Raw genomic sequence first — 12,614 nt, 5'->3', positions numbered from 1 at the left:
TCATGCAGGTCTCCTGTCCCAGAGGTAAGGACATTACCACCACACCAGAAGGGCCCCGAGGCAGTGTATACCAATGAAACCAGTCAATGATTCAGTATAGCTTTTCTAAAAAGTTATTTTTAGTGATCTTAAAATCAAATTATTCATGGGTGCATGAATGAACATGCTTAGTAAAAAAATGTTTACTTTGGTAATTAACCCATCTTCACATGTATGAATAAAACCCCAACAGGTTAATATTCTTAATTACATCAATGAAAACTTCTAATGGAAAGAAACAATTGCAATTACACTCTACTATATCGACCAGTTACACTGGATTCTATGTTTATGATTTGTCAAATAATTTTATCATAAATGTAAACTCTTATCTCACTAGATTAAGCTATTTCCAAGTCATCTGGAGTCATGATTGGGTAAAGTTAAAACATCGATGGGCCAAGGAGTAAAGAATCTACCTCTGACATCTCCCCTATATCTACCTCCACTTACTTTAAAACTATGCCCCCCGTAATAGCTACCTCCACCCTAGGAAATAGTCTCTGGCTGTCCACTCTATCTGTACCTCTGATCATTTTGTACTCCTCTATCAAGTCACCTCTCATCCTTCGTCGTTCTAAACAGAAAAGCCCTACCTCTCTCAACCTTTCCTCATAAGACCTTCCCTCCATTCCAGGAAACATCCTGGTAAATCTCCTCTGCACCTTTTCCAACGCTTCCATGTCTTTCCTGTAATAAGGCGACCAGAATGGACACAATACTCCAGATGTGGCCAAAGCAGGGTTTTGTACAGCTGGAGCATAACTTCAAGACTCTTGAACTCATATTGATGAAAGCTGACACACCATACGCCTTCTTAACAACTCTATCCACCTGGGTGGCAGCTTTCAGGGAACTGTGGACATGAACCCCAAGATCCCTCTGCTCCTCCACACTGCCAAGAATCTTTCCGTTACCCTATATTCTGCTTTCAAATTTGTCCTTCCAAAATGAATCACCTCACACTTTTCAGGGTTAAACTCCACCTGCCATTTCTCAGCCCAGCTCTGCATCCTATCAATGTCCCTTCGTAACCTAGAACAGCCCTCCGCACTATCCAGAACTCGACCCACCTTCATATCGTCCTAACCCACCCTTCCACTCCTACATCCAAATCATTTAGAAAAATCACAAATAGAAGAGGACCCAGAACAGATCTTTGTGGCATACCACTCGTAACTGAGCACCATGTTGAATATTTTCCGTCCACTACCACCCTTTGTCTTCTAAGGGTCAGCCAATTCTGAATCCAATCTGCCACATTTCCCCCTACACCATGTCTCCTTACTTTCCGCCTGAGCCTACCATGGGGAACCTTATTAAACGCCTTACTTAAATCCACGTATACCACATCCACTGCTCTACCTTCATCCATGTGTTTGGTCACCTCTTCAAAGAATTCAATAAGGTTTGTGAGGCATGATCTACCCCTCACAAATCCATGCTGGCTATCATGAATCAAACTGTGCCTATCCAAGTGAACATAAATCCTTTCTCTCAGAGCCCTTTCCAATAATTTGCCCACCACTGAAGTAAGACTAACTGGCCTGTAATTTCTCTTTTTTGAACAAGCGAATGACGTTTGCCACTCTCCAATCTTCTGGCACTATACCCGTGGACAGTGAGAATGAAAAGATCATCGCCAAAGGCCCTGCGATCTCTTCCCTCGCTTCCCACAGAATCCTTGGATTAATCCCATCAGGCCCGGGGGATTTATCGATCTTCAAGTTCCTCAAAATTCCTAGTACATCTTCCTTACTAACAGCCACCTCCTCTAGCCTACCAGCCTGTTTCACACTGTCCTCCGCTACAACTAGTTCCCTCTCAGTTGTGAATACCGAAGAGAAGTATTCATTAAGGACCTCTCCTATCTCTTTAGGCTCCGTGCACAAATTCCGTTTACAATCCTTGATCGGCCCTACCCTTTCTCTGGTCATTCTCTTATTCCTCACGTACATGTAAAAAGTCCTGGGGTTTTCCTTGATCCTATCTGCCAAGGTTTTCTCATGCCCCCTTATAGCTCTCCTAAGCCCTTTCTTCAGCTCCTTCCTGGCTAACTTGTATCCTTCTAGAGTGTGTTCCAATCCTTGTTTCCTAAACCTTATATAAGCATCCTTCTTCCTCTTAACTAGTCGTTTGACCTCTCTTGAGAAGCAAGGCTCCCTCACTCGACCGCATCTTCCCTGCCTGCTAGGGACAAACATATCGAGCACACACAGTATACATTCCTTAAACAATCTCCAAATTTTTATAGTGCTCTTCCCTGACAGCATCTGTTCCCATTTTGTGTTACCCAGTTCTTGCCTAACAGAATTATAATTACCCTTCCCCCAATTATAAACCTTACCCTGCTGTATGTACCTATTCTTTTCCATGACTATTGTAAAAGCAACAGAGTTATAATCGCTACCGCCAACCAGATAAAATTAATATTCCATGATCAGACTTAACACAAGAAGAATGTTCACTGAAACAAATGTCTTTGTGTCACTGACTCTGTACACCAGTACAGAAGGAAAGATGAGGAGATATGTTACAAAGCTCGGCGAGAGTTACTTACTGTTCCTTCTATCACACCTCACAACATCAGGATCATGGTCCCTATACAACACTCCATATCAGATGCAACACTGTTTGCAAATAGATTTTTCTTTATAAACTGAAATCATCATAGTACTCACTTGAAAATGGTTCTTGTGCTGGCGAAGTTCAATATAGGTCCACGTACTATATCAATACCTCGGTCATCAGAGGCATTCAGCTACAGAAAAAACAAAATCATGTAACAGTCTTAAATGGCCACATGGCAAATAAACGGCATCCTCTTTAACTGGCATGCAAAATAATCTGTAAAGTATACATTATCTTCTAATAACTCTAATGTTGGTAGAACTGAAATTTCATTCTTATTGTTGCAATTTAATGTTAACTACATCATACCAGCTGGGCAGTGTATCACTGAAATAGCAATAGAGTATGAAACTTCTGAACTGTGAAAAACCACTGATTACAATGTTGTACAGTTCAAACATTTCTCTATAGACACAATGAATTACTTGTGATTTGTTACTGAGAACAATTTCAGCAGCATACAAACATCATTTCAGTATATTAAGACTACTGGCTTAAGTACATTTATTTTTCCCATAACAATGTACCAGTGTGCTAGAGAAACACGCTGTTACCGTGCTGTCACAACAATTTTCTATTGAATTGAAGGAATTATTACACATTTCTAATGAAGAATGAAGATATGCAACCTCACAAATGATCACATAATGGACAGCACTTGCACCAACTTTATACGTAACCATTAGATTAATTTTTAGTGCTTAACTCACATATAGTTATACCTTACATCCTTTGTTCTGTGGATTATAATTAGTGGTATTTCATGCACGTGTTTTTTGACTAAAGACCTGTCACTTGTCAGGATTTACGTTCCTTGAAAACCTTGTAAATGGTGATTTTTGCAAATGATGAACAAGGCAGACTGTGTATGTGCAGTTTCTACTCTAGCATGTTTTCTTTCAATTTTTTTCCTTAGAAGAACATAGAACAATACAGCACAGGAACAGGCCCTTTGGCCCACCAAGCCTGCGCCACCACATTTTGCCCTTCCATACTAAAACTGTCTTCACTCACAGGATCCCTCCATTCCCTTCCTATTCATGTATTTGTCCAGGTGCTTCTTGTCTGTTGCTGTTGTGTCTGCTAAATTAGTGGTTAAACAAAAATTAGACTTGCAGTGGCAAAATGTGTAAGTAGTGTTTCCTACGGATATACACATTTGTGAACAGCAGGACTTGACTATTTAATGACTTGCTGTCATGTTATTACTGGCCCGTGTCACACAGATTATTTTAACACGGAATTATTCAGATTTTTGCTCTTTCTCAGAAATTCAAACTTGTGAATGACAAATGAAAGGGGTAATCTCAAACAGTAACAAGTTTTAAGAATAATTACTTTACATTCCAATTTTTGATCTGAACAAAATCAGCAGCCTTGAGAGACTCTAAATGAATGTGGATTACAAAAAGTTGGAAAGAACAAATATGTGCTTTATGTGTAAGAGCAGTAATGTAATGTAATTAGAGAGATATGAAAATTTCTCATTTAAAAACTATTATCAATGGAGTAGTAATTTCTCTACTGATAAGACAATCCATGATGTTAAACAAGGCATAATTTAAAATCCAATGTTCCTCTTCACCTAGAAGTAGCTACTTATCCATTTCTTTTAAAAAAAAGCTATGCACCGAAAAAAATGGCTGCCTAATTAAATATAAAAATCAGGCACTTTTATCTGTGAACTCTTCTTGAAAGTACTGGCTTACGCAGTATTTTACAATAATTTGGAACCCTTCCAATATCTTGTTGAAGTGACCAGTATTGCTGTGTTTATATTATGAATGCTACAGTGAGCATAAAGCAATTTTCAACAAATTGTCAGCCAAGAAGGAAACTGGCTGATATTATTCTTTTCATAGATCTTGGAATCCCTACAACGTGGAAACAGGCCCTTCAGCCCAACAAGTTCACACCGACCCTCACAGCATCCCACCCAGACCCATTTAACCCCCCCGACCTTCACATCCCTGAACACTATGGGCAATTTAGGATGGCCAATCCACCTAGCCTGCACATCTTTGGACTGTGGGAGGAAACCAGAGCACCCGGAGGAATCCCATGCAGACATGGGGAGAATGTGCAAACTCCACAGTCGCCTGAGGGCGCAATCGAACCCAGGTTCCTGGTGCTGTGAGGCAGCAGTGCTAATCACTAAGCCACCTACACTAACTTAGGTCAATTGTGAGGTTCCCAATGCTTCCAATATTCATAACTTTACTTCCATATTTTGATTTTAAAAGTGATAAAATGGATGAGATGGAGTGAGTGATTGAATGAGTGAGTGACAGTGAGGGATTTTTTTTATCGTACAGCCCTACTTGACTTTCTGATTTGGATTGTGATACACCAAAATGATCAGCATGATGTTCTGAGTTGGTTAAGCTAATTAAAATTCAGTCCTATAATTCTCTAAATAAAGGCAAAGACTGTTTTGGAACGAGAGTACAGGACTTTACCAGGACTGTCTAAAGTGAAGTGTGATACATCAAACTGATCGTCATGAGTTCCTAAATTGAGTAGGCCAGTGAAAATTTAGCTACCATAATCCCTTGATCAGAAAGCATTTTCTTTGCTTCAATTTCTTAGTACAGCATTACCTATTATTGTAGGGCACCTGAAACAGTGTTAAGTGCAAGATGGTTTAACGAAGCAAAAACTGAACAATTTTGAAATTACTGAAGCGCAGAAAACGGGGAAAGGAGTGCTTTTGAATGTGCCTCTGCTTCAAGGACTGCTCACAAGATCCCACCCTGACAAAACAATGTTGCCTTGACTGGCAAGTTTCAGTGCTAAAGATAGGTTGAACATACTGCATTTCTTTTCCTTAGAGCAGAGGAGATTGAGGGATATGATCGAAATGTATAAAATTATGAGAGGTATACACAAGATAGACAGAAGAGACCTTTCCCCTAGATGGAGGGATCAATGACCAGGGGCAGAGTTTTGAGTTATGGCGCAGAAGAGTTACAGGAGATGGGAGGAATTTTTTTTCACGCATTGGGTGGTGGGAATCTGGAACTCACTACCTGTAAGGGTGATAAAGGCCAAAACCCTCATAAAATTATGAAGGGCGGCACGGCGGCTCAGTGGTTAGCACTGCTGCCTCACAGTACCAGGAACCCAGGTTCAATTCCACCCTCAGGTGACTGTCTGCATGCAGTTTGCACATCCTCCCTGTGTCTGCGTGTGTTCCTCTGGGTGCTCCAGTTTCCTCCCACAGTCCAAAGATGTGCAGACTGGGTGGATTGGCCATGCTAAATTGCCCATAGTGTCCAGGGATGTATAGATTAGGTGGGTTATAGGGGAATGGGTCTGGGTGGGATGGTCTGAGAGTCGGTGTGGACTTGTTGAGCCAAAGGGCCTGTTTTCACACTGTAGGGATTCTATGGTCTATTCAGACATGAACTTGTGATGCCAGGGCACACAAGGCAATGAACCATGTGCTGGAAAATGGGATTAGAATAATTAGGTGGTTGTTTTTGACTGGCACCAACATGATTGGCCAAAGTCCTTTTTCTGTGCTGTAGATCTCTACGGTCTACGACTATGCCTACAAGGCCATAAAACAGTAGTTTAGGAAGAAGGATACCACAGAGTACAACTAGACTTTGATCAGATGAGCCGATGGGCCAAGGAGTAGCAGATGGAGTTTAATCTAGATAAATGTGGGGTGCACATTTTGATAGGGCAAATCAGGGCAGGACTTATACCTTAATGGTAAGGTCCTGGAGAGTGTTGCTAAACAAAGAGACCTTGGAGCGCAGATTCATAATTCCATGAAAGTTGAGTCACAGGTAGACAGGTAGTGAAGAGGGCATCTGGTACATTTGTCTTTATTGGTCAGTGCGTTGAGGGTAGGAGTTGGGAGGTCATGTTGCGACTGTACAGGACATTGGTCAGGACACTTTTGGAATACTGTGTTCAATTGTGGTCTCCCTGCAATGGGAAAATGTTGTGAAACTTGAAAGAGTTCAGAAAAGATTTACAAGATTGTTGCCAGGGTTGGAGGGTTTGAGCTATAGCGAGAGGCTGAATAGGCTGGGGCTATTTTCCCCGAAGTGTTAGAGGCTGAGGGGCAACCAAATCATGAGGGGCATGGATTGGGTGAATAGCCAAGGTCTTTTCCCCGGATTAAGGGACTCCAAAACAATAGGGCATAGGTTTAAGGTGAGAAGGGAAAGATTTAAAAGGGACCTGAGAGGCAACTTGTTCAGGCAGAGGGTAGTGCATGTATGGAATGAACTGCCAGAGGAAGTGGTGGAGGCTGGTACGATTACAACATTTAAAAGGCATCTGGATGGGTATATGTATAGGAAGGGTTTAGAGGGATATGGGTCAAACGCTGGCAAATGGGGTTGATTAACCTAGGATATCTGGTTGGCATGGAAAGGTTTGGACTGAAGGGTCTGTTACCATGATGTACATCTCTGTGACTCTATGAGTCAATGACTCAAAACAGTTGTTACCTCTAAAACCATTGAGTTTAGCTCTTTGCCCTTATAGAGCCGTTTGGCACAGGCCAAAATAGTAGATGTTTTCCCAGTTCCTGGCGGCCCATAAAATAGCAGGTGTGGGAAACGATCTTCACTGATGAACCGCTGAACTGAAATAAAGAAAATGCAACACGTGTAATTTTGCTTGTGAAGTCGCAACTTTCATCATTAAATGTAGTTGATTCAAGTTGAAAGTTTCAGGATTTTTTGCTAACTCTACCAGGCATAATTTATAAATATACGACCTGTAAAGCAAGCTATTTGTACGTTTTCTTGGAACTTGCATAAGAAAATTATTAGACTACAATTTCAGACAGACAGACAGACAAAAATTAAATGCCAAAATTTAGTTCATCTAAGTCTCTAAGGGACACTATTTTAAGGAGATGTTGTCTATATAATTGAAATGCAAACAGCATATGCCTCAAGGGCATGAGAATTTATCAAGTCACACTAACAAGTGCCATACTCAAAATCTTGTCTATCCCAAGTACGATATTTATCCACATTGATAGAAACAATTCATATCATGTCATCTATAAAACAAAAGCAAAACAATGAAATGCTGGCAATCTGTAACATTAATAGAAACTGCTGTAGACACCCAGTGGATCGGGTAGTTCTAGTAAAATGTCATTGACCTGACACTAACTTTGTTTCTTTAAGTGGTAGCTAACCAACTGAATGCAGATTTTTCTGTTCCTATTATACAACATAATATTGCTACCTAAGCAAGGCTTATTGCCCTCAATAGGATTTTGAAGAGACTTACAACCACCAAGTCTGTAATACAAATCCAACTAATTAAACAACTCAATATTGCTAAAAAGTAGTTTTAGCGATTCTATAATTAACAACAGAAATTAACAGCTAAAAAAGTTAAATGACTCCAAAATAAAGTTTAACACAAAGCTATATGTTTTATTCTAGAACTGCAACAAACTTCCTCCTCCACGATCAGACTGTTTTTTAAATTGGAAAACAAGTAAAAGCAGATTTGGTTTTGCAAGTTCTTAAACTCTGAATATCTGAATATCTAAAGCTTAATTCAAAATCTGATAAAGCACATATTCCACTAACAAAGAAAAGACATGCACTTGTGTAACTGATTTTAGTCCCTTCAAATGATGAGGTTTCAAGAATAATCAAATGTAGACTGCACAAAGTAAAGATAATTTATTCTGTTTAAAACAGAGGTGGTGGTGGTGGTGGTGGTGGGGGGAGCCACAAAGAATACCAGTTCAGACACTTCCTTGTATTGTTACATGTTATTTTGGTTGGCGACTTGTCTGGCACAGCCTAAAATCTCTACATCAAGCTACTGAACAATTCTTATAAAAAAAAATCACTCTTTGCCTTGTGGAATACCCACACAGATGTATCCTACTAGTTATGGACAGCACGTTTAGCAAGCTGGTCACACCACTAGTAAGAGATACACAGTCAGAGAAGAGTTGGGTGATCACCAGGAAGATGAGTAAGCATGGGCAGGCAGTGCAGGAGGCCCTTCTGGCCATTCCCCTCAAACAGGTATACCATTTTGGATACTGTTGTGGGGTAACAGCCTTTCAGGGGAAAGCAGCAGCAGCAGAAGCCAGATGAGAGGCACCACGACTGACACTGTTGTACAACAGGGAGAGTCAAAGTGTAGGTATGTGGTAGTGATAGGGGACTCTATAGTCAGGGGCACAGACAGGCATCTGCGTGGCTATAAGCAACACTCCAGGATGGTGTATTGCCTCCCTGGTGCCTGGGTCAAGGATGTCTCTACATGGGGATATTCTGGGCGGGGGGGTATGGAATGGAGGAGGAGTGTGAGCAGTCAGAAGTTGTGGTCCATATTGGTAATAATGACATAGGCAGAAAGAGAGATGACATCCTGCAAAAGGAGTTAGGTAGGATGTTGGAAAGCAGGACCTCTAGGGTTGTAATCTGGGATTACTGCCTGTGCCGCGTGGCCAAACACCATCCTACACATTAATCCACCTAGCCTGTACATCCCTGGATACTGGCAATTTAGTATGGCCAATCCATCTAATCTGTACATCTTTGGACTGTGGGAGGAAACCGGAGCATGCGGGGTAACCCCATGCAGACATGGGGAGAATATGCAAACTCTACACAGACAGTTGCCCAAGGTTGGAATTGAACTGGGGTTCCTGGTACTATGAGGCAGCAGTGCTAACCACTGAGTCACCGTGCTCCAATGTAATATGGGGCTCTTGTGACACAGTGCTGTTGTCCCTATTTCTGAGCCAGGAGGCCTGGATAATGTAACATCTATGAACTGGTTAATTAGAAAATATCTAAAAGCTGTTGAGGCACTGGAGTATTGAGTATGGTGCCTAGGATAATACCAAATTGAAACAATTCAGCTGGTCTTCTACGTTGTAACATGAACTGTGAAAACAGCAGTTTGTGATGCAATGATACTAACATTTCTTCCAATTTGTATCTAGAATTTGTATAACAGCAGCATATTTAAGAATTTATTGTGCATTCTGCTGCTCCATTTGAAGTCGGGAACTGTTTTACTTTATTCCTTTCCTAAAATTTGAAAGCTCTTCTAAACAAAACTGAAGCCAGTTGTTAGACAGAATTTCTTTGAGGAATGCATAAGCAGCAAATCAAATTATGTAAAACCTCCCACATTTTGTTAGTTATCAATTCATCAGAAATACCTCAATCGACTTTGAATGGCTACCAATCACAATGAATAGCTGTTGCCCTTCAAATTCTGCCTCTGCCATATTCTCGCTTGCCATTTCCATTGTTGCAAAGGTACCACTGACAGATTCCTTTCTATAGCTGTATATGCTCTACACTGTTTCACTGTGTCTATGTCCTGATCTAACCCTGTCTACTAAAAATAGTGTCTAATTAGACTTTGTCAATTTCATCCCTAAGGGCTGATCATAACGATCAAAGAAACCATGATCTACATCCTTCTGAAATTATACCTCTAACTCTTCATATAACACAACCTTTACAGTATAGGGCAGTGGACTGGGTCTGCAGTAACCTGGTCTGGTATCCCTCTAAACTTGTGTGTTGGCCTTATGTCCTTGAATTGGGTGGTCAAATTAATCAAATACCTGGAGATACTTGGCAATCATTTTGTCGTGTATTGTGAAGTATTTCTATAAACAATAAAGCTTGTTCAATATTTTTCAGCAGTTTCTTCTGAATAAGGCTAGTTTTTCACACTTCACTACAAAAACAGGTAATTTCGTTCACTGTTCGTCTGAGTGACTGCAACTGGTGGGAATCTTTCCGAATTTGTGGGTTTTCTCTCCTCCATAACTTCTTAATCTTTTTGTGTGATTTCTTTAACTGATGCTGACTCGATTTTTGACTTTACAATGATTCGGAAATCATGATGACTGATTCCTGTGTGTCAATGGTTGTCACCACTGAGGCTTCACCTTATGTTATTTGAACAACAATTCCCTATCATTTTCACTGGACATCCCTGTGCTTACTGGATGAATCACAACTGACCTTTCATGAACCTGCTCCTGTTAGACAATGATTTGCAGTGACTGCCATTTCCTTCCATTCCTTGAACCTTCTTCTGACATGCAACGGTGCATTCTGCATTCATAAATGGACAATTTTGTGCCCAGTGTTGGCCTGAGCATTACTGATAGGACTTTATTACTATCTTCAATGGGGTCTTCAGCTTATGCAGCCGTAACTTACTTACTTCACCAGATGCCTGGTGGGTTGTTAACTCTGACTTCTCTCAAGTCACATTTCACTATGTCCATGGACAATGCTGTTTGGCAAACTATGTTGAAGGTTAACTTTGCTAACGTCAACAACTTAATTGCCCTCACTTTTTAAAATTGCATACATGTCCTGTAATGCGTTCCTTAAATTCTCCAAAATTTTAACAGATGGACAGATATTTCAAAGCCACAGCAAAGTCTTCAATATCCTCACTGGGTAGCTGATTCTTCATTTTGAACTCAAAGCTTTCTATAATCTCCAATGACTTGGCACTATAGTACTGCTCAAGTTTACACATAATGTCGGTTAGTGGTGCCGTGATCAGTTCAGAGGTGGCGAGCAAATTTTCTGGGCTTGCTTTAGTCATAAATATCAAGCTTTTCCTTTTCCTCACTGCCTTATTAACAAATGGACTATTAGGAACATCCAGGATATAACTACCAGTGAAAAGCATCTTGAATCACACCACATATTCACTGAAAGACTCTATCATGACCTGTACTCTCCCAGTCTCCCAATGATATCTTTAGATGCAGCCATCTTTGAAGGTTCGTCCACCCATGCATAGAAACAGCTTTTCTACAAAAACTGGACTTTTAAAACCATTTCTCAAGAAAACACATTTTTACTAGCTTATGAATGCCTATCCAACCATCACTTCTTTGGCTAAGGACATCCATAACCTCAACTCATCACCAAACATGATATTTGTGCAGATCAGACTAATTGTTTTAATTGTGCAGCACATAAAGAATCAACCAGAACAGTCTCTTTGGGTATGTACGTATATAAAATGGCCAGAAGAGGGTGCCATTACTTCTGATGAAGTAATTTTAGCTCTAACCCATTCTGTAATACTGAGCATGTGACAACTCAAGACATACCAAGAGAAGCAAAAGCACAGATCCATCAATGCTGGCAGGAAGGCAATATTTTTAAACTGAAAATATGCCTGAGCTGGAAACTCTTACAAGATGCAAAATAAAGATTCAGCATGTCTAAACCTGGGCAAATTGACATTTCCTCTGGAAGGTCACATTGTATGCATATTAAAGAATTGACTTTATCTAGCAATAGAAAACAAAAATGAGGACAGACTTAACTGATTTATTGCATTTTGACTATAATTTTGTACGTAGCTATCTTTAAAACAAAATTAACTTAAGATGTACAAATTCAAGAAAGGTTTTTGCTTGTGACTGTTATTGTTTCTAATATAGCTAGGAAAATTTATTCTGAATATGTTATTAAAATCTTTATTTAATCACACAAATCAAGGCATTTTTTCATCTGTTGATTTGTGTGATTAAATAAAGATTTTAATAACATATTCAGAATAACTTTTCTTAGCTATATTAGAAACAATAACAGTCACAAGCAAAAACCTTTCTGTCAAGCTAAAGGCATGATCTATAACCATCCTGTAATAAACTATAACTATACCAAAGTGACAACAAGGTGCAGGGCTGGATGAACACAGCAAGCCAAGCAGCATCATAGGAGCAGAGAGGCTGATGTTTCGGGCCTAGACCCTTCATCAGAAAAGGGGGAGGGGAAGGGGGTTCCGAAATAAATAGGGAGAGAGTGGGAGGCGGATAGAAGAGGGATAGAGGAGAGGAAACAAACAGGTCGAAGAGGCGGGGATGGAGCCTCTCCACCTATCCTCTCCTCTATCCGCCTCCCACTCTCTCCCTATTTATTTCGGAACCCCCTTCC

General features: G+C 40.3%; 1 protein-coding gene across 2 annotated transcripts in view; it reads right to left on the bottom strand.

Moving 5' to 3' along the window:
- Nucleotides 1-12,614, bottom strand: part of rfc5 (replication factor C (activator 1) 5) — a 45,623-nt gene that overhangs the window by 23,932 nt on the left and 9,077 nt on the right. For both annotated transcript variants that reach the window (XM_020528690.2, XM_020528691.2), the window contains exons 3-4: nucleotides 7,140-7,276; nucleotides 2,721-2,800 (exon numbers count right to left, since the gene is read on the bottom strand). In XM_020528690.2, the coding sequence (XP_020384279.1) occupies nucleotides 2,721-2,800; nucleotides 7,140-7,276 (217 nt within the window). The remainder of the gene's footprint in view (nucleotides 1-2,720; nucleotides 2,801-7,139; nucleotides 7,277-12,614) is intronic.

This window comes from Rhincodon typus, chromosome 24, assembly GCF_021869965.1.
Source record: "Rhincodon typus isolate 14 chromosome 24, sRhiTyp1.1, whole genome shotgun sequence".
Lineage (NCBI taxonomy): Eukaryota > Metazoa > Chordata > Chondrichthyes > Orectolobiformes > Rhincodontidae > Rhincodon > Rhincodon typus.
This window is presented reverse-complemented; position numbering and strand designations above follow the sequence as displayed.